This window comes from Xyrauchen texanus, chromosome 8, assembly GCF_025860055.1.
Source record: "Xyrauchen texanus isolate HMW12.3.18 chromosome 8, RBS_HiC_50CHRs, whole genome shotgun sequence".
Lineage (NCBI taxonomy): Eukaryota > Metazoa > Chordata > Actinopteri > Cypriniformes > Catostomidae > Xyrauchen > Xyrauchen texanus.
Window position 1 is genome coordinate 28,898,424 of NC_068283.1, and position 21,118 is coordinate 28,919,541.

At 38.6% G+C, this 21,118-nt stretch overlaps 2 protein-coding genes across 8 annotated transcripts in view; one reads left to right on the forward strand and one right to left on the reverse strand.

Moving 5' to 3' along the window:
• Positions 1-6,963, forward strand: part of LOC127647277 (F-box/LRR-repeat protein 16-like) — a 41,203-nt gene extending 34,240 nt beyond the window's left edge. For both annotated transcript variants that reach the window (XM_052131431.1, XM_052131430.1), the window contains exon 6: positions 741-6,963. In XM_052131431.1, coding sequence (XP_051987391.1) covers positions 741-889 — 149 coding nt within the window. In that variant the 3' untranslated portion in view covers positions 890-6,963. The remainder of the gene's footprint in view (positions 1-740) is intronic.
• Positions 6,964-12,999: 6,036 nt separating this feature from the next.
• The window catches only part of LOC127647275 (neuronal-specific septin-3-like), a 134,272-nt gene continuing 126,153 nt past the window's right edge, over positions 13,000-21,118 (reverse strand). For all 6 annotated transcript variants that reach the window (XM_052131424.1, XM_052131423.1, XM_052131425.1 and 3 more), the window contains 4 exons: positions 20,236-20,331; positions 19,508-19,604; positions 19,242-19,293; positions 13,000-13,910 (listed from right to left, as the gene is read on the reverse strand). In XM_052131424.1, the coding sequence (XP_051987384.1) occupies positions 13,751-13,910; positions 19,242-19,293; positions 19,508-19,604; positions 20,236-20,331 (405 nt within the window). In that variant the 3' untranslated portion in view covers positions 13,000-13,750. The remainder of the gene's footprint in view (positions 13,911-19,241; positions 19,294-19,507; positions 19,605-20,235; positions 20,332-21,118) is intronic.

Sequence of the window (21,118 nt, forward strand, 5' to 3'; positions counted from 1 at the left end):
TCATTAAAAACAATGAACAATAGATGTTTTACAGCATGTAGGCTTACTGATCTTGGATAATGTTAATTTATAAAAAATACAGTTGTACAGTGGGCTGTAAAAGTATTGTTCATTGTTGTTATGTTAACTTATGAAGTTAACTAATTTAAATAAATACAACATTATTGTAAATTGTTACCTTGTAAATTGTTATCCTCAGTTATTTTTATATGGGTAATATCTATCGATAAATGGCACCATTTGGTAGATAACTTAATAATAATGCATAACAAACAGAAATTAATTGACTGGACACTAAAACTATTAATGTATAGCATAAATTACTGGAATACCAATAAATAAAATGGATAGAATTTTAAGCTTCCCAATTACAGGTAGCCCTACACAAAGATACAAATACATTTGCATCCATTTAGAGTGCAAATCAACTTTGCATATGTAATGGTCTAAATCTTCATCAAAATATTCCCAATAATAATTAAAAAAATTGTTGTACAATGATTTAGTTATGTTAAAAGTGGAAATAAATCAACAAAACTTTGTTTTGTATATCAGTTAATAGACACTTAAACATAAAAGCTGTGTCAGCTTTTATCAGTGGTTAAAATATCAGTGGTTAAAATATGCATCTGTGATGCAAATAATGTTGTTGTTGTTACACAGCATTACAAACAGGAAGTGAGCTGTGAAGGTGTCTATTGGTGTTGGTATGTAACCAGCTTTCATTCGCTCTGTCTCAGGCTGCCCTCTGCTGACCACCACTGGCCTTTCAGGCCTGATCCAACTGCAGGATCTTGAGGAGTTGGAACTGACTAACTGCCCCGGCGCCACTGCCGAACTCTTCAAATACTACTCCCAGCATATGCCGTGCTGCATGGTCATCGAGTAGAGCAAAAAGCTTTACGGGCGTCGGCACAATCCACATCACCCAAACCTCCTCTAACAGACTGATGATAAACCCAACTTCATCCTGGACCCACAGGGAGGGAAATTGAAAAGAAGAAACTTATGTTTTTTTTCTGGAGGGGTGAAATGGGATCATTGACATGAAAGATGGGAAATCTGAGAAAGGGTCGGAAGAGACCTTGACTGATGAGCAAGAGTGAATCTGTAAGAAGCAGAGTGGCTCAGAGGCTAGATCTTTCATTCAATAACATTACGCATAGGAAACATCCCCCACACATACATGAAACATGTTCCTCCACTGAACTGTGAGACTAGCTTCCATTCTACCGTGTTTTATTTTGAAATGACATAGCTGTGTTGCTGATTTTAGCTGTCTCTCATATCCAGAGAAGGGTAGAGAAAGGGAGAGATAGAGGATCCTAGAAGTCAAAGGAAAAAAGAGGTAAAAGAGCCACTGCAACTGTGTCTCTTTGCTTTTGTCCAGCAGCATCTATTTTTTGCTCCCCGCACTCCATCTTGGTTTCAGAACTCTAGAGATGGACAGCTGCGTACATTTTCACATCAACGCTTCTCACTTATTGTCATGCGGCTCTCTTTTTTGTTTTTGAAGTATTATTTTTGATGATGAGGTTTCAAACACTTATGAATGAGACGGAAATCAAGGTACGGTGAAGGTACAGTATAACAATGTACTGTCCTTTGAAAGGAACCAGCGTCATCAGAAGTCAGAAGGTGATTTTTGTCCCAGGAGAATGCTCTTTTAAAGACATTTCCACATATTTCAAGTCCAGAACATTTCGGAGAGCACGAATGGAATGGAACAGCTTAATTTTTCTGTGGTTCAAATCAACCGTGGTTTATAAAATAGATAGCTTGGCTTTTTCATCTGCCTGTTTTGTTTTAGTTCCATTTTGATGTCAATTGATAATAGTGGCTTATGAGGGGATTTCCATATGAATCCTGACTCAGATGAAGATGTGAGTGGGGCCACATGATGGCCTTTTACAGAATGAAACTGAAACATCAATGCTAACTTGTCACTAGGCCAAACCATTACAAAAGTGGACAGCATGGCAGTTCTATCATTGTTTCTTACAGAATGGGCTCAGTGTCTCTTTTAGCCCAGTGTGAACTAGTGCTTTTAAATACATCTGATGAATACAGTGTGCATTTTGCATTAATTGCATTAAATGCAGAGGTAGGCCAGTGTAATTAAAGTGATCCCAAGCATCACACACAAGCTTATTACAGTAGTCTCTATTCATTTAGCTGTATTGTTTGAAGAACGCAAAATCCCTATGTCTGCTTTTAGGTTTGTAGCACCTCTTTTTTATTGATTTTTTAAGGTGTTACTGTCAGGTTCTTTAGTTTAGAAACCATCCTCACAATTGTGCTCATTGAATGATGGGGTACATGGAATACAGGTAGGCAGGGGATTCATAGAAACAGCCATTTGTTCTCTTCCAACCCAGACCTCCATCTTCTCACCCCATATCAAACTCTACATTGGTACTCTCAGGAGTTTAACATGCTGCTTGGATAATCTCTGATTGGTCTGCTTTGATGTTGACCTTTATGAAGATACTGTTCATGTACTTTACCAAGTTTCAACCTTAACGCATGCATAGGAAACTAATACGATTATGATCAACTTGAATGACAAAATATGACCAGCCAGGGTACACAATTTTGGAGTCTTAGATGAATGTTTTAACTAAAAATAAGACCTTACAGCAACAAAATATTTTCTTAATCTGAATTTTTTGTCTTGTTTTACAGTATAATTTTTTTTACTTAAAACAAGATTACATATACAGATATTAAAGCTTGTTTTAAGAGATTCTATATCTTGAGTTAAGTTTAGTTTTCTTACCACACTGGCAAAGGTTTTTTCTTGCTTTAAGCAAAAATCTAACAAAATTCTGTGAATTTAGGGAGGTGTATGCTTATAACTAAACAAACAAACAAATAAAAAAAACATTACAAATATTATTGCACCAGTAAGATAAAGTGTTTAAATTAGATTTATTGAAATCTGCTTAACTTTAAGTATAAAATGAAAAATTGTAATTTACCTAACTTGTTAATTGTTTAAAACCTATGAATTTTGTTTCATTTTTAAGTTTTAAAAGTTCATAATTAACATTTCATAATATGTACACAGTTCAAAGAATACTCAGTTCAGATGGGAATTTGTCATTCAACTGAAATGTGTAAATCTAATTAAAAATTTCCCAGTGTAAGAAAATTTGCTTAATTCAAGATAATCTTATTTTCTAACACTTTTGCTTCTTGAGTAAATGTATACCTTTTTTTTTATCTGTTTAGATGCTTACTGGAAAACAATACTTAACTAATGATTAAGAAAACCATTTTTACTGTGTAGTTTTTAAAAGTATGCAACTAGTGCAATGTGTTTACCTCTGCATATTATAGTAATCTGTGGTAAGATATGGTAATACATGTAACTGCTACTTTTATTCTTCTAAAAAAAAATCAAATATGTACTTGTGAACTTTTAGATTAATGACAGGTGCTTTGGGACTTTGTAACACCTAAATCTTTCTCCAAAAGAGGGTGTGGTCACAATTAATAACAAAAAAACATCTGACGTGTTCCTTTTGGCCCTGATACGGTTGAGATAATTTGAGCCTTTTCAAAGAGGACACTACCCCAGCCCACCCCAAATTCTATAGGCTTTAAAGATAAGGGAGTTTATCTACTAAAATACACATTAACATAAACATTTATACTCACAGTTGATCTCTCTCCATGTACATAATGACCTCATTATTGAGGGGGTCACAGCTAATCAGCTTTTTAATGGCTGTTGCTTATCCGAACGAGATCCCAAGAGGTTCTTAAAGGGTTAGTTCTTAAACGTCCATGCGTTCACTGGCTTCCTCTATTCTCTGTGCTTCCATGTTCGTTACTTCTCAGCGGAGCTTAATCATACACAGAACATACAATATCTCATTAACGTGCGGACGGCCATAACCGGAAGCCAGTGATTATAGTTTATAAAGTTAAAAAAAACACATCGCTTTGCTTCAGAAGGCCCCCTGGAGCCGTATGGATTACTTTTTTGATGAATGGATGCACTTTTTTGGGCTTCAAAATCTAAGGTACAATTCACTCCCATTATAAAGCTTGGAAGAGCCAGGATATATATCTCTGATTGTGTTTGGCTGAAAGAAGAAAGTCATATACACCTAGGATGGCTTGAGGGTGAGTAGATTATGGGATAATTACAATTTTTGGGTGAACTAACCCTTTAATCTCACTACCTTGTGTGACTTTATCTTTCAAATAATTGTTACGTTTTTACATTATTATTTGCTTTCACTTATCATTGGTATTTATTGAAATGTTGCACATATTTATTTATTTATTAAATTTTTTAGGACTCTATGAGATTGTTTATAAGTTGAACACTTGGTGTTGTTTTTTAAACAAGAGACAGGAAATAGTGGAACAAGTGGAGTTGATTTGTGAGTGACAGTTTTGTTTGCAATACGTTTTTTGTTGCGGCTTCTTTTTGCCAAGGTTGATGATTGGCATAACTGCAGCCTCTGCGGTGCCTGTTTCTGGTGACCACGCTGTTGACACACAGCTGACAGAGAATATATAAAGGGCAATAAAGGGAATAAAGGGATGCAATGGTTGACAGAGGCCTGGCTGACACTCAGTTGACCTGCCTTTTCCAACCCTTCCACACGTCCTTTCTCACATGTTTTGTGACTGATCTATTTCAAGCCTTTTCATTTTGGTTGTAAAATGGCAGTCTGTTGAGAGACACACTAAGCATGTTTACATGCACACCAGTATGCTGAAAAATACCACAAATCATTTAGCCTACATGACATTTGAAATAGCCAAATTATTATAGTCTTTGACATCAAAATGTAAACAGTCATTTGAACAACACTTGCGCACATTGGATAAGTCGGAAAGTACACTGCAAAAAAAATATTTTCTTTATTAGTATTTTTGTCTTGTTCTCCAGTAAAAATATCAACACATTGATATTTAAAGCATGAAACATTTACTTGACAAGCACAATGGCATAAGATATTTTGTCTTGTTTAGATAAATTGAACTAAATTTAGTGAAGTTATTGCTTCAAACTAGAAAAATAAAATATTTGCCAATGGGGTAAGAAAAATGTACTTACTTCAAAGTGAAAACAAATGTATTTTTCTTACCCCATTGGCAGATTGTATTTTTTTTTTTAAGCATAAAATTTACTAAATTTAGTCAGATTTCTCTGAAAACAAGACTTGATATCTAATGCCATTTTGCTTGTCAAGTAAATATATATATAGTTTTAAGAACATTTAGATCTTTTTACTGAAAACCATGAAAAAAATACTAATTAAGAAAATTAAGTTTTTGCAATAAAAGTGTTTACATGCAGAATGACAAAGGTAAAATGGGCAAAAAAGCATGTGTGCTGATTGTTATTGTTTTTTGCTGAAACTGTTTATGACTTTCCCCAATAAAGGAACACTGTTTAAGGCATTTACATAACCTTACATGTTGTCAACTTTCATAATCAATGTAAAATCATGCGTGTAAATGTACTCAATTAAAGAGTTTACGTGCACACCAATGTACCGATAACTATCAAAAATCACCACCATATTAAAAATACATTTACATGAGACATTTTAACATAAACAGTCATGCACACAAAACTTGCACACCTGTAAGAACACTGGTAAAGGTGTTTCCATGCAAAACAAAATCTGAGTAATGGCAAAAATCTACTTGTGGTGATCAGCTTTATTCTTAAACCGTTAATGACCATAGCCCGATAAAGGAATCTGTTTCAGGCGTTTACATGACCACACGCATTGTCGATTTATTAAGCATCATCAGTAAAAGATCATGCATGCAAATGCTCTCAATTGTCTCCAGGATTGGATGTTAAATATTCTGCACCAGCTCATTTGCCTGAGTTCAGTAGTAGCCCTTTGTATGGTTGCTTTGAAGTCTCTTCATTTACTAGCAGAACACATGTTACAGTATTTACATTCACCATTCACCTTTTAAGAAGAGAACAGCTTTTACACACTTGCAAAGATCTGAAAGGAATTCCATCACTGAGCTTTTCATCTTTTGTGCCTCCAATGATAATGTAAACCAGAACTATTTCAGGTGAAAAAAGAGAGAATTATGATTAAATAGTTTGCTAAGGTATTGCATAGTATTTGAGGACTATTATATGAAACTGTTGGAGATATTGTATTAATCTTGTATAAATACTATCATTTTCTCATTAAACCAAAGCCTTTTTCCTCTTTGTATGGAATGAGAGTTTAAGCATTTGGGATGAACCTTTCTTTTTTTTTCACCCAATAGAACCCAAAATATAAAGATAAGAATTAATGCACTTACCCAAATGTATTCTGTATAAACAGCATATAATTCAATATGTCAAAATCATCTGTCAGAAGGGTTTAACTTCTTTTGATGCTGCTTGGCTCTAATTGCGCATGTTTACACTGTTCCTACGAAAACAAGCCAGGGCAAGCTAACGTGTGGAAGAGGCAAGATATGCAAAAAAGGTTTATGTCTTTTAGCGATGAATCACATCAGTAATCGATAGTACAAAAGACTACAGTTAGTTTAAGTTGTATTTTGAGCTAATATCAAAGACATGTTAACACAGGCTAATTGCAAGTATATTAACAGATGTTTATTGTGCATCTATATGGACTATATGTGGGCTGTGTGTATATGCCTGCTGCCTTCCTTATGTGACCAAAGCAGGGTTGTTTTTCCAAGTCAATGAGGCACTGGTACTACTGTGAGAATTTTGCTTTATTACCAGATAAATCTGGTGAAGTGGTTCAATCTGATTTACACTGTAAATTCAAACCATTTGCAAGGCCATTTTCCATGAATAGTGCTATTCTTGTTCTATGAAAGAGTTTTATTAGCTTACCACATCCAGCGTGTTGGCAGATTACGTTCACCCTTCAGCTTGCTTTTTATTCTAAATGTCTGGCACTTTTAATGTTAAGCTAATAGAATAAATCAGAATAAATCAAATGTTCTTCTTAACTCTTCCCAACTAACATACAGTATGACAGGATGTTTTATAATTATTATTATTATTAATATTTTAGACAAAGGATCTTTCAACAACAGAAAAAGGGAAACGTCATGGTTACTGTTGTAACTTCCGTTCCCTGATGGAGGGAATGAGACGTTGTGTCAAACGTAGTGACACAAGGGGTCTTTCTTGAGAGCCTCTCGTACCTCTGAACTTGAGAAAAGGCCCATGAGAAATTGGCAGACAGAATTTTCATGTCCCGCCCCAGAGATATATGTAAAGGGAAGTGGGCGTCCGTCTGTCAGTCAGGTTTTTGCACTGAGGAGCCGAGAATAAGGTACGGCTGTTTACAGTGGTAGGTCTAGTGTCATGGTAAGGGAGACACGGAGGTTACAACAGTAACCATGAGGTTCCCCTTCTGTCACTCACTCGATGTTGTGTCAAATGTAGTGACACAAGGGGACCCATTTAAAAGCGCAATGCACTAGACCGTGTTACGTGAATTGCTGACACAGGTGCATGTAAGCTACTGTGTGCTAGAAGCAACTGTATCGGCCCCAGAAAAGGTGTCAAATACAGACCTTAGGTTCCCATGACTCCTAAGGGGGGAACAGGTGACATGACTATTATGGGAGCATGCCAGCTTGCCATGGCCTTTTCTCTATGTTACTCATTATAGAGCATACATCTTAACGCTATGGGAAGGCGATCTTTCTCGTTCCTATTCTTCCAGGGGGAAAAAACCCTGCGGAGACCACATCCTGCCCAGACTAGGGGAAGGTGACATGTGGCCAATACGCCACATGGGTTGTCAAGTCACATGTGGGAGATCCTACATGATGAGGGAGGAGCTCTACAAACACAGCGACTGGGGACAAAGGGACTGCCCAAGGAAGACATGGGCCTGCAGACAGGGGGACCATACCAGACCCAGGCTGTGCCCGCCCCGTAGTGGGTCTGGTCACAAATTCCTCCACTGAATTCACGGAAAATACATCACAGAGAGTTGCCTGAAGAGGGAATTAGGCCTGTGGAGCCCTACCCCAGTACAGAGCACTTGCGGCTCGTAGTGGGTCTGGTCGCAAATTCCTCAGCTGAATTCGCAGGCCAGAAGGATGGGGAGGAAGAACATCCAGGAAGCGAGAGCTTAGTGGCTAACTTGGGAGAGAGAGAGCGCACTGGATCACTTTGGTAAAGGGCACTAGGTGCAAGCAGAACACCTGGTTGGCGGTGCCGTATTACAGAGTTCCACCGGCTCGGACCTCACAAAACACGGGACTCAACACTGAGATTGTAGACTCTCGCTAAGATATTGGGTGTTTCCCAGCCCGCTGCTCTGCAGATGTCTGCTAAGGAGGTGCCGTTGGCCAGTGCCCATGAGGATGCCACACTTCTCATCGAGTGTGCTGGCACGGCCTGGGTCTGGTAGGCCAGGGAGATAGCGTCAACGACCCAGTGAGCTAACCTCTGTTTGGAGACGGCATTCACTTTCCGCCGTCCACCGAAGCAGACAAAGTGTCTGTCCCGAGAGGGGCGCAGTGGGAATTGTCTTGGGAGGCAAAGAGATCTAACTGTGCCATGCCAAACCAGCCCCAAATCAGCTGGACCACCTAGGGGTGGAGCCTCCACTCTCCGCTGGGCGAGACCTGTCACAACAGCGCGTCCGCTGTTGTGTTGAGGTTGCCCAGGACCTGAGTCGCTGCTTACTCCAAAGGAGGAGACATGTGAGTTGTGATATATGACGAGAGCGCACGCCGCCATGGCGATTTATGTACGCTACCGTTGGGGTGCTGTCTGAACGGATCAAGATGTGCTTGCCCCGGATCAGCAGGAGAAACCTCCGCAGGGTAAGGAATACAGCCAACAACTCTAGGCAGTTGATGTGCCAAAGCAGCCGGGACCTTATCCAGGAGCCAGCGGCTGCATGCCCATTGCACACGGTGCCCCAACCCCGTTGAGAGGCTTCTGTGGTGACAAGGACATATCTGGACACCTGCTGTAGGGGGACTCCAGTCCACAGAAAACAGAGGTCTGTCCAAGGGTTGAAAGTCGGACGGCATTAAGGGGTGATTTACACAAGGTATAAGCCGTGGCGCCATGTCCATCTCGGGACTCGAGAACTGTTTCCAGGAGCCTCTGGAACTGTTTTAGAGGAACTCTCGAAGAGAGCGAGAAACCTGAGCACCGACTGCGTGCGCTCGTTCGTGAGGTGTGTTGTCATTGAGACTGAGTCTAACTCCATGCAGAGAAAAGAGATGATCTAAACCGGGGTGAGCATACTCTTTTCCCAGTTGACCTGAAGCCCTAGACTGCTGTGGTGCCTGAGCACCTGGTCCCTGTGAGCGCATAGTATCTCTCGAGTGTGAGCTAGAATGAGCCAGTCATCGAGGTAGTTGAGTATGCGGATGCCCACTTCCCGTAGCGGGGCAAGGGCTGCCTCTGCGACTTTAAAGAAGACACGAGGGGACAGGGACAGACCGAAGGGGAGGACCTTGTACTTATACACCTGGCTGTCGAACGCAAACTGTAGGAAGGGTCGGTATCGAGGCAAGATGAAGACGTGGAAGTATGCCTCCTTCAGGTCTACCGCTGCAAACCAATCTTGATGCCGAACGCAGGTTAAAATAAACCCTTCTTCATCTCGGCTGGAGGGACGGGCTCTATTGCATCCTTGAGTAGCAGAGTTGTAATCTCTGCCCATAAGGCGCTGGTGTTTTCACCACGCATCGAGGTGGAGCGAATACCACTGAAACGAGGCCGAGGAAACCGTAGCCGAGTTGGATAGCAGTGAGGAGGACGGAGAGTGCCAGTCCAAACCCACACTCACGACGGCCCGGGCAAGCATGTGATCCATCTGCGCACCGGCCTCAGACTGGGTGGGCAGACCCGAAGGTGGCAGCCCAGTCGATTCCTCTGCGTCAGATGCCTGAACTCTCTCCGATGCAGCGGCAACATCATCAATCAACTCCGGGGGCTCATGGGAGAACGCGGGCTGGCCGGAGCCCGGACGGGGGGCGGGTGGTTCATGGTTTGCTACCATCCCCAAATCGCCTCCATCGCCAGATGGGGTCCTCAATCCCGTGGGAAGAAGGAGCGATGCAACGCTGCCAAGGTCATTTTCTCGCAGTGAGTACATGAACCATCCACAAATGCTGCCACAGTGTGATCACTACCAGGCACACGAGGCAGCGTCTATGACCGTCAGTCTTGGAGAGATATCGACTGCATCCAGGAACTACACAGAGGCGGGATCTTTAAAAAGATGCATCCTGAAAAGGACGTTCAATGCAAATTCTGTCTGCCATTTTCTCATTGGCCTTTTCTGAAGTTCAGAGGTACTCAAGAAAGACCCCTTGTTTCACTACATTCAACACAACGATGAGTGAGTGACAGAAGGCGAACTACTGCTATTCTGTTGGCTCTTTGTATGTAATTGTTTATGTAATGCTAAAACAATATTTGTAATGATTTTCACATTCATACAGGGTCTGTAAAAAACAACTTTTATCCTGGTACAAAGACCTGGGTTGGGCAACTGTGGTTTGATAGCCTAATAAAATCTGCCTCACACTGACTATTTCAAATGTTTATCATTGATTTGGAATTTTATTTCACTCTTGTGACAGGGGCATGTCACAATTCACACTTCTTTAGGGTACATTTCCTTCTGTAAATACTGTTGTAGTGGTTCATTTGAAAGGAAAGAGAAAGCTGTTTTATGAACTCCATCTCATGGCTGCAGTGCCTTGTCAGACAAGCGCTGTTGTTTTCAATTGGTTGGTTTCAGTCTACACCATTTTAGTAAAAGTTGTACAAAACAAGCAACATTTTTGCATCATTGATTTTGTCTTATGTAACACAAGCACACACCCACATTTGTTTTTCTATCATGACTTTCCATTGACTTCTATTGTTTTTATAGGCCTACTGATGTAGTACATTTTTTGTAGTACCTCTAAACCTAACTCTCACATAAACATATTGAAGTAAGCTTATACATGCTTGAAACAAGAAAAAAAAAGTTAGCCAAAGGTGTAAAAAGTATAAACTTAACTCAAGATTGATGTAAGCATTTGTTTCGTACCCCCATTAAAAAAGAGCTTTTTCTTGTTTCAAGCATGCATAAGACTGCTTCAAGATATATTATCTGAAAACGAGTCTTAATCTCTTATCCAATTTTGCTTCTTCTGTAAATGCATCTTATTTTAAGGATGTTTTTATCTTTTTATTGAAAAGCAAGATAAAAATTCTTGTTTTGAAAATATTTTTTTTACAATGTAGGCAAAACAAGACCCACACAAATCTGATTTGCCTATTTTTACCCATACTGTTTTTATAAGTGTTTTGACCCCAGAGATCAATCCTTTTTTACGTAAGGCACTAAAACAGCTCTGGAAGAAGAAAATTGTGTTTTGCTTGTTCACAAGTGCTTGCCATACAGAGCTTGATAAAAGACATTTCAATCAGGTCACTGGGCCTCTGTTTTGTAAGAATGTGTTATATAAGAGTCTCAAAAAGCTACTGTATTTTCACAAATGTAGCCTGATGTGTGTGCTCCTGAATTGCCACAAAGAAAGCTCTTATCCTGAACACTTCACTTGGTGCTCAGTAGTTTTATCACAAACAAGTTCTGACACTTTTTTTTACTAATGACACCAAAAGAAAAAGTATAATCAAGCATTGTAATGTGATGAACTGCACCTGTGGTTACGAGCCTACGACACCTATGTAAACTTGAGGGGAAACTGACTTCATATGAAAATTACTTTGGGATCAGTTGGTTAAAAGTAATTGCTCTCTTGCATCATTTGTTTGCAGATGTCAGTTGGTTTGATATCTAATTAAATAACATTGTGTCAAAAGTGTAGTGACTGTTGAGGTATGATTAAGGTTTTAAAATGCATGGAGACGCAGTGCCTTGCTGTAAGTTCTTATTAAAGCTCTTTTTCCCTAGGTATTTATAGTACCATACGGAAATCATTACTATTCCAAGTCACTATAAGTAAAACTATCATAGACAAGCTGATTATGCACACATTCTGACTTTAGGCCTCATCATATTAACACAATCTACAATGAAACCAACTGAATTGATCAATGGCTCCACGTGAACATTGAACGGTGGCCATTTTTTTTTTATCATAAATCGATGGTGTTTACATGTGCATTAATATTGATAACAAGGAAATCATGATGAAGCTATTAATACATGTTGAGTAAAAAATGTGATTGTGTGATAGAAAATAAAAACTCAATATGGTTATGTACAGTGTATAAGCAGACTCTGGACAAGCAGTGGAGGAAATAGGACAGTGTGCACCTTTAAACAGTAAGTTAAAGGTGAAGTGTGTACATTTTGCACCGCTACTGTCACCAAGTGGAATTGCAAGAATAATGATTGTTTTCAAACAGGTTTCTCGAACATTTCCCATCTGTCACTGGTTTGTCAGACAGTTAGTCCCACCCAAAACTCACACCATTGGTTGAGCCAATGTTGCCATGTTGGGATGGTTGGAATCTTCAAACAAGAGCTTGTTTTAATAGTGCCACAGAGCCACAGTTTTTATACATTTCAGAGCAATCAACCTACAGATTGCTTATTTATAGCCAACTCTTCATATTAAAGGGAAAGGGACACCTAAAAATAACAATGCTGTTGACATTTACTTACCCTCATGTTGTTTCAAACTCATGTAACTTTCTTTCTTTTATGGAACACAAAAGAAGATATTAGGAAGAATGTTCACCTCTGTCACTATTCACTTTCATTGTATGGGGAAAAAAAAGATGCAATGAGTGTAATAAGTCAATTACAGAATTTGTAAAGGTGAACTGTCCCTTTAAGCTGGGATATGAGAAAAAAAAGAAGAAAAAATAAACATCCCTACAGATGACAGCTGTCAACTTGACCTATTACTGTATGTCAAACAAAAGTATTGACATGGACAACTTTACCAAAACTTTACCCATTGTCTCATTCCTTTATCCATTACTGAATTAGAAAAGATCAATAGTTCTAAAATAGATACTGGTTCCTCACAAGTCAGTAGTTCTATTTGAAATATTCACCATTATATCAACACACTGGGTTTCCTCACATCTGTCATTCATGGATAAGCAGTAAGAAGACATTTTAAAGTATCTGTTAATAAAATACCTTAAGCTCTAAAGCAGTATGGTAACAAAAATATTTGTCTACAAGTGTTTTTTTCTCTATTTTTTTCTCTTCTTTAAAAAAGAACAAAGATCATATTTTACTGTCAAAAAATCTAGAATAATTACTTCTGAAAATAAATGAGCCAAAGGAGCATGACACATTGCTAGTTCAGTGTAAATAGTCAAAGTAGCACAGAGAGGGATTATGGGATTTTTCTTTTCCAGTGAGGGTGGCAGGCATGAAGGACAAGTTCTCTAATATGCCAACCCTCCAAGCCATTCATTCAGTAGAGCATGATTAGAAAACACTTGAAATGTGTAAAAGATAAAAGAACAAGAGAGAGTGAGAGAAAAAAATAGAGAGAACAATTATCTTTGCAAAACCCTTGTTCAATTCCACCCATTATACTTTCACAGGCCTATATCCCAGATCCATCCCCATTATATAGATTCATTTAAAAAATAGACTCATAAATGAAGTTTACATGCCTAAGCAGAAAAGTCTTTAGTCAAATGTGTACATTTTCCATCAATGACAATATAGAAGTGAAATGTTCATCTCTCCCATTTAGACAGAGGTGGTTCAGACTACGGGCGTACATGTGTACTTGTTGAGCTCCGATCCATTCAGAGGTGACTCTCTGCTTCGCTTTTCTCAAGGGTACCATTCTCCAGGGTCAAAGGTGAAAGAGCCAGTCCATTGACATTGCTTTCGTTGAGTCTTTTCACTCTGTAGGTCTCATAGTGGATGTTGTGAGTGACGTCCTTCAAATCTTGCAGATGGGACCTTAATGCAGATATCAGTAGAGCATACTGTATTATCAATTTTGATTTCACAACATTTCCCAAGTTAAATATGCAGTGTAAAATAATAGTAATTGTTTGTGTGGATTTATATTGAATTAAAGGTTTGAAAGGTATAAAAGTTATTTTTTTACATGTTCTAGCAGTAGCAAGTCTTTGTACTTGTTCTGCAGCAAAGCATCAACTTGCTAAACCTTTCAGAGTTGTCATTACTAAACAACAACCCCAATTGCAAAAAGGTTGGGACAGTATGAAACATGTTAATAAAAACAAAAAAAGAGAAATTTGTAAATTATATTCAACCTTTGCTATTTTGAAAGCACTATACCTACACATTATATGATGTTTTAACTTCTGAATTTCATTGTTTTGCACATGCTTTTCTGAAAATGCACTGTCATTTCAAATCAGATGATTGCATCACGCTCCAAAAAAGCTGATACAGGGCCAATTTAAGACTAATAACTATTTGACGAGTTGAAATAACAAGGTGAAGGTGAAACAGGAGATGTTAAACAGGTGAGACAATTGTGTCATAGTACTATATACTGTATTGGAAGGACTTAAATTGTGGCCTGGATTCACCCTATCAGACTTTCTAATTAACCTGTCCTTTACTAAGCCCACAGGAGATGGGGGTGCTCAGGGCCCTTCTCAGCCTAGTTCTTCAAGAGCAACGATCATTCAAGACTTGTCAATTTGCCAATAGATTCTTCAGCAAATAATCCACCACTCTGAGAACAATGTTACCCAAAGACAAATTGGAAGGATTTTACACATTTTACCCTCTATAGTACACAATATATTTAAAAGATTCAAGGAATCTGGTCAAATCTCGGTGTGTAAAGGACAAGACGATAACCACTTATCTGATCCCTCAGACATCACTGTCTTAAAAAACATCATTAATCTGTAATGGATATCATGAACATGGGTTTGGGATTACTTTAGTAAACCTGTGTTAGTCAACACCACTCGCTGCTGTATCCACAGATGCAAGATAAGACATTATTATGCAAACCAGAAGCCATACATCAACACTGTCCAGAAGCGCTGCCAACTTCTCTGGGCTCGGTTTCATCTTAGATGGAAAGTAGAACAGTGGAACTGTGTTTTTTTTCTGTCCAAAGAGTCTTTGAAAAACGTTTTTGAAAAACACAGGCATTGTGTTATCCAGGCCAAAGAGTAAAAGGACCATCCAAGCTGTTATTAGCGTCAGGTTCAAAAGCAGTGTCTGTATGGGCCAGGGGTGTGTCAGTACCCATGGCATGGGCAAATCCCACATCTAAGAGAACACCATGAATGCAGATAGATATGTAAAAAAAAATTGAGCAACATATACTGCCATCCAGCACCGTGTTTTACAGGGACATTTCTGATTTTTTCCAGTAGGACAACTTCAAATTACATACTGACCGGATTACAAGTAAAATGGCTGTGTAGGCAGAGAGTGCATGTGCTAGATTGGCCTGCCTGCAGTCCTGACATGTTTCCAATTGAGAATATGTAGTGCATTATGGAGCACACCATACGGCAACAAAGACCCGGTACAATTGTGCAGCTAAAGACCAACATAATGGATGAATGGGGGGAAATTACACTTTCAAAGCTTAACAAATTTGTGTCTTCAGTGCCTAAATACTTAAGTGATATTAGAAGAAATGGTGATGTTTCACAGTGGTAAACATGTGACTGTCCCAACTTTTTGGAGTGTGTTGCAATAATCTGATTTAAAATGACTGTACATTTCAAAAAACAATGTAAATGTAATGTAAAACATCATATAATGTATAGTTGCAGTACTTTCAATATAGAAAAGGGTGACTATCACTTACAAATCACTCCTTTTTTTTTATTGGTATTTTTCATACTGTACTTGAGAAGCAAAATTGTGTTACAAAATGAAACTAGTTTTCAGAAAATATATTTTAAAAAGTTTATTTTTCTTATGCAACTGGCAAATAGTTACTTTCTTGCTTTAAAGTGTTAGCTCACCCCAAAATGAAAATTCTCTCATAATATTCTCACCCTCATGCCATCCCAGATGTGTAGTACTTTCTTTCTTCTGAAGAACACAAACAAAGATTTTTAAAAGAATATCTCAGCACTTATGGTCCATAAAATGCAAGTGAATGGTGCCAAAATCCACATAAGGGCAACAAGTACTCCAGATGACTCTGTTGGTTAAATACATATCTTCTGAAGAGATATGTGTGGGTGAGAAACAGATCCATATTTAAGTCCTTTTTCCTTCACTTTCACCTTTTTCCTTCACTTTTCACCTGTTTTTGGTGATTCTCATTCTTCCTGCATATTGCCCCCTACTGGGCAAGGAGGATCATTTATGCTAAAAAATAACTTAAATATTGATCTGCTTCTCACCCACACCTATCATATTGCTTTAGAGGTTATGGATTTAACCACAGCAGTCATATGGATTACTTTGATGCTGCCTTTATGTCCTTTTTGGACCTTCAAAGTTCTGGTCACCAATCATTAGCAATGTATGGATATACAGAGCAGAAATATTCTTCTAAAAATCTTCACTTGTGTTCTGCTGAAGAAAGAAAGTCATACACATCTGAGATACCAGGAGGGTGAGTAAATCATGAGAGAATTTTCATTTTTGGTGATAAGCAAGTGAGAAATGTACAGCTCTGTAATGTCATCTTTTGTTGCCTGTTTCGCAGGGACTCACTCTCACACCATCTGTCAGATGGCAGTCCTCCAACAGTTATGGTGAGGGCACTTAAATAGTGGCCTGGACTCACCCTATCAGACTTTCTAATTAACCTGTCCTTTACTAAGCTCACAGGAGATGGGGTGCTCAGGGCCCTTCTCAGCTGTCCCTGCCTGCAACTTTTAGTCTCTTAGATTGCTTTACATCATGACACCTCTGGTATTCTCTACTTCCTTGCATTTACTGCCTGCACTATTCCTCTGGTCAAACTCAAGCAAATCAAATGGTTAGACAGTGACATTATTCAACAATAATTAGTAAGCTTTAATGAGTAGCTGTGTATATTGCACATTGTCAACAAAGCGGCTGGATTTGAACAATGTTGGCTGTAATGCCTTGGATATTTAAATTGAGATGATCAGTCTTATTTTTTTAGATAATTCAAATCATGCACATTATGATTAATGAAAAAAGATTGCTTTCAAGATTTTTGGTGGCACTCATTACAAAAAAAGGCCTATTTTTCAAGGCAATCTCAATGGATACAGTGGCATAAACTTTAAAAATCAAAATACAATGGGGCCTGGGTAGCTCAGCGAGTATTGACACTGACTACCACCCCTGGAGTCGCAAGATCGAATCCAGGGCGTGCTGAGTGACTCCAGCCGGGTGTCCTAAACAACCAAATTGACCCGGTTGCTAGGGAGGGTAGAGTCACATGGGGTAACCTCCTCGTGGTCACTATAATGTGTGGTTCTCGCTCTTGGTGGGGCACGTGGTGAGTTATGCGTGGGTGCCACGGAGAATAGCATGGGTAACGCGCTCAACAAGCCACGTGATAAGATGCATGGATTGACGTCTCAGAGGCAACTGAGATTCGCAACCCGGATTGAGGCAAGTCATTACACCACCATGAGGACTTCGGACTTGGACTTGGGACTTGGGAATTGGGCATTCAAAATTTAGAAAAAAAATAAAAAAGGCCAATAATAAATAAATACATAAATAAATAAATAAATAATCAACATACTCTTGATATATATACTCATATGAAAAAGTGGATAGTAAGCTCATCTACCTGTACTAGTGTCATTACTAGAACATGAAATGCACCCATTTGACATATTAAATTACAACCCCAATTCCAAAAAGTTGGGACAGTATGATTAATGCTAATAAAATAAAAAGGAGTGATTTGTACATTATATTCACCCTTTGCTAGAATAAAAGCACTACAACTACACATTATATTATGTTTTTCCATGCGAATTTCATAATTTATTGAAAATATCAAGTAATTTAAAATCATATGATTACAACATGATTTACAGCAATTTAAGACTAATAACAATTTGATGAATTAATATAACAAGCCGATGTGAAAGAGGAGATATAAAAAGGTGAGGCAACCATGTCATAGTATATTAGGAGCCTCCAAAAACAGCCTAGACATTCAAGAGCAAGGATCGTTCAAGACTTGTCAATTTGCCAACAGATGCTTCACAAATAATCCAGCACTTTTAGAACAATGTTCTCCAAATTGGTAGGATTTTGGGCATTTCACCCTCTACAGTATAGTTAAAAGATTCAAGGAATCTGGTCAAATCTCGGTGCGTAAAGGGCAAGATGGAAACCATTTCTTAATGCCTGTGATCTTTGATCCCTCAAACGTCACTGTCTTAAAATCATCATTCATCTGTAATGGATATCATGAGCATGGGCTTGGGATTACTTTAGTAAACCTTTGTTAGTCAACACCATTCGCCGCTGCATCTACAGATGCACGTAAAGCAGAAGCCATACATCAACACTGTCCAGAAGCGCTGCCAACTTCTCTGGGCTCGGTCTCATCTTAGATGGAAAGTAGAACAGTGGAACTGTGTTTTTTGGTATGAAGTGTCCACATTTCTAAAAGATTTTTAAAAACAAAGCCATTGTGTTATCCGGGCCAAAGAGGAAAAGGACCATCCAAGCTGTTATCAGCATCAGTTCCAAAAGCCAGTGTCTGTATGGGCCAGGGGGTGTGTGAGAGTACCATTAAAGCAGACAGATATGTACAAATTTTGGAGAAATATATACTGCATCCAGCACCGTCTTTTACAGGGACATCCCTGCATTTTCCAGCAGGACAACTTTAAATCACATACTGTCCGGACTTCACATGCATGGCTGTGTGAGCAGAGAGTGTGGATGCAAGACTAGCATGGCTGCAGTCCTGACCTGTCTCCATTTGAGAATATGTGGCACATTATGAAGCACACCATCAGGCAATGAAGACCCGGTACGATTGTGCAGCTAAAGACCTACATAATGGATGAATGGGGGAGAATTCCACTTTCTTCAGTGCCCAAATGCTTAATAGAAGAAAAGGCACCTTTTAGAGCATGTTGCAATCATCTGATTTGAAATTACTGTACATTTTCAAAAAACAATGAAATTCTCAAGGAAAAACATAATATAATGTGTAGTTGTAGTGTTTTCAATATAGAAATGGGTGAAAACAATTTATGAATCACTCCTTTTTGTTTTTATTATTATTTTTCATACTGTCCAAACTTTTTTGGATTTGGGGTTGTAGTTTTACTAAATATAATTTGAGACACATGTCAATAAAAAATACTGGGCATTACTTACCTAATAAGAAGATCTCTCAAAAGTGCAAATTCACAATGTGCAACATTTTCAACTGAAATAAAATAAAAAAAGCACAAATGGCATAAGTTCATGAATTCATCTAGTGATTTTGCTAAACTGCAAATTCTACAAAGACCACTTGATGGCAGTGTTGAATAAACTATTTAACCATGGACCTTCAAAGCCTTTTGAAAACTGTCAGATATCATTATGCAATAACACTTCTCACAGCAGACAAAATGTAATGGCTCTCTTCAGAATCTCACCTTCAATGATCCCCCACTTTGTTTTTCTTCCCAAAACTTTGTTTCCATTCACCTGGTGTTCCTTATCTGTTCCCACTACTGCAAAGGGGATGTTTTCCTGAGAGAATTGAGAGAAAGTTTATACTTTTCTTCACTTGCTATACATCATGATCTTAGTTTATCAAGCTTAGTATTAAACCATTTATAAAAACTAGATTTTTAAATTTTCTGAAGACAATGTGAGTAGTGCTTGCCCCTGCAAAACTTGTCGGCATAATGCTAGTGGTTTGTTGATTGTCAAGGCATTGCTAGGCAATAGCTAAATTTGTTTTTAGTAAGTTACTATGTGGTTTCTAGGGTGTTTGCCTTCTAGCCCTTTATTGTTTGCCTTCTAGCCTTCTAGCTATGTTTCAGGTCTCTTTTTAAGCCCATTTTATTGTCCACCATGTTAAAAGCCTGGACAATAAAATGGGCTTAAAAATCACTAAGGGAATGATACCACATTAATAACACATCTCTTCTCAACAAGAAGCATGTTTTGGAGTTTTGTTCATGTCTGTAGCATAAAAAGTATGGGTCGAGTTATTCATCAAATTGTAATATTTAGGATCAGGGGCTTGTTTAAATCCCTAACCCTAAGGATAAGGAATATTAATAGTGCTGCTTGCTTGCAAGTACAACAAATTAAGTCAAGAGGTCATAATGAGTTGTTAATACAGCAATGAAGTCCCAGAGAAGAATCCTCATACCCTAATCTTATCGTTGAGTATTCTGTCTTCAGCATCCTCATCATATTCTCTCTGCGGATACACACTGATCCCATTGGCCTGGAGGTCTTGTCTTATCTACAGAGAGAAGATTCCAGTTAGATGGATGATGTGCACTGATTTTTAAAACCTACCACACAAGAGAACAAACTCACACACAAACAAAACCACACAATCGCCCAAGGGGTGAAATATGACAGCAGCTCCTCTTCCTCTTTCTCGTTGCTGTATTTTACTTGCCCCAAACTTGCTGCCATCTGTGTGTGTATGTGTATGTATATGTGTGGGGGAGGATTTTGGAGTGTAACTGTTGTACATGGATACGATATCAGCGATTGATATCTTGAGCACAGTATGACATCCGCCCGCGCACGACGCTCTGCTCGGGCTATTGAGCAGTGAGAGACAGCTCGGGATAATGGGTTGAAATGACAGAGTACATCATTAGGAATGTTGTTTGGTGTATATTGATAGGAGACACACTGCGTGTGGGGGCTGCAAGGGCCCTTCGTTCCGTGCAGTCGAAGCTGTCCAAAAATGCTCCTCAGGGAGAGCTGATGGCAAGTGGCCGAGGCTGAAGAAGCAGCTATACATCAGTAAGAGGCGAGTGGAGACACTGCTTGTAAGCTTAATGTGGCCTATTCATTTTTCCACCCTCCATCCAACCCAGAGCAACCAGTCTTTTGTCTATTTTTCTGTCTTGTTTAACAGTAAAATATCTAAACATCCTTAAAACTGGATTAATTTACTTGACAAAGATTTATATATATATATATATATATATATATATATATATATATATATACGTAAGACAATAAGACTTATTTTCAGAGAATATATCTTAAAAAATGGTCAGGAATGTTTT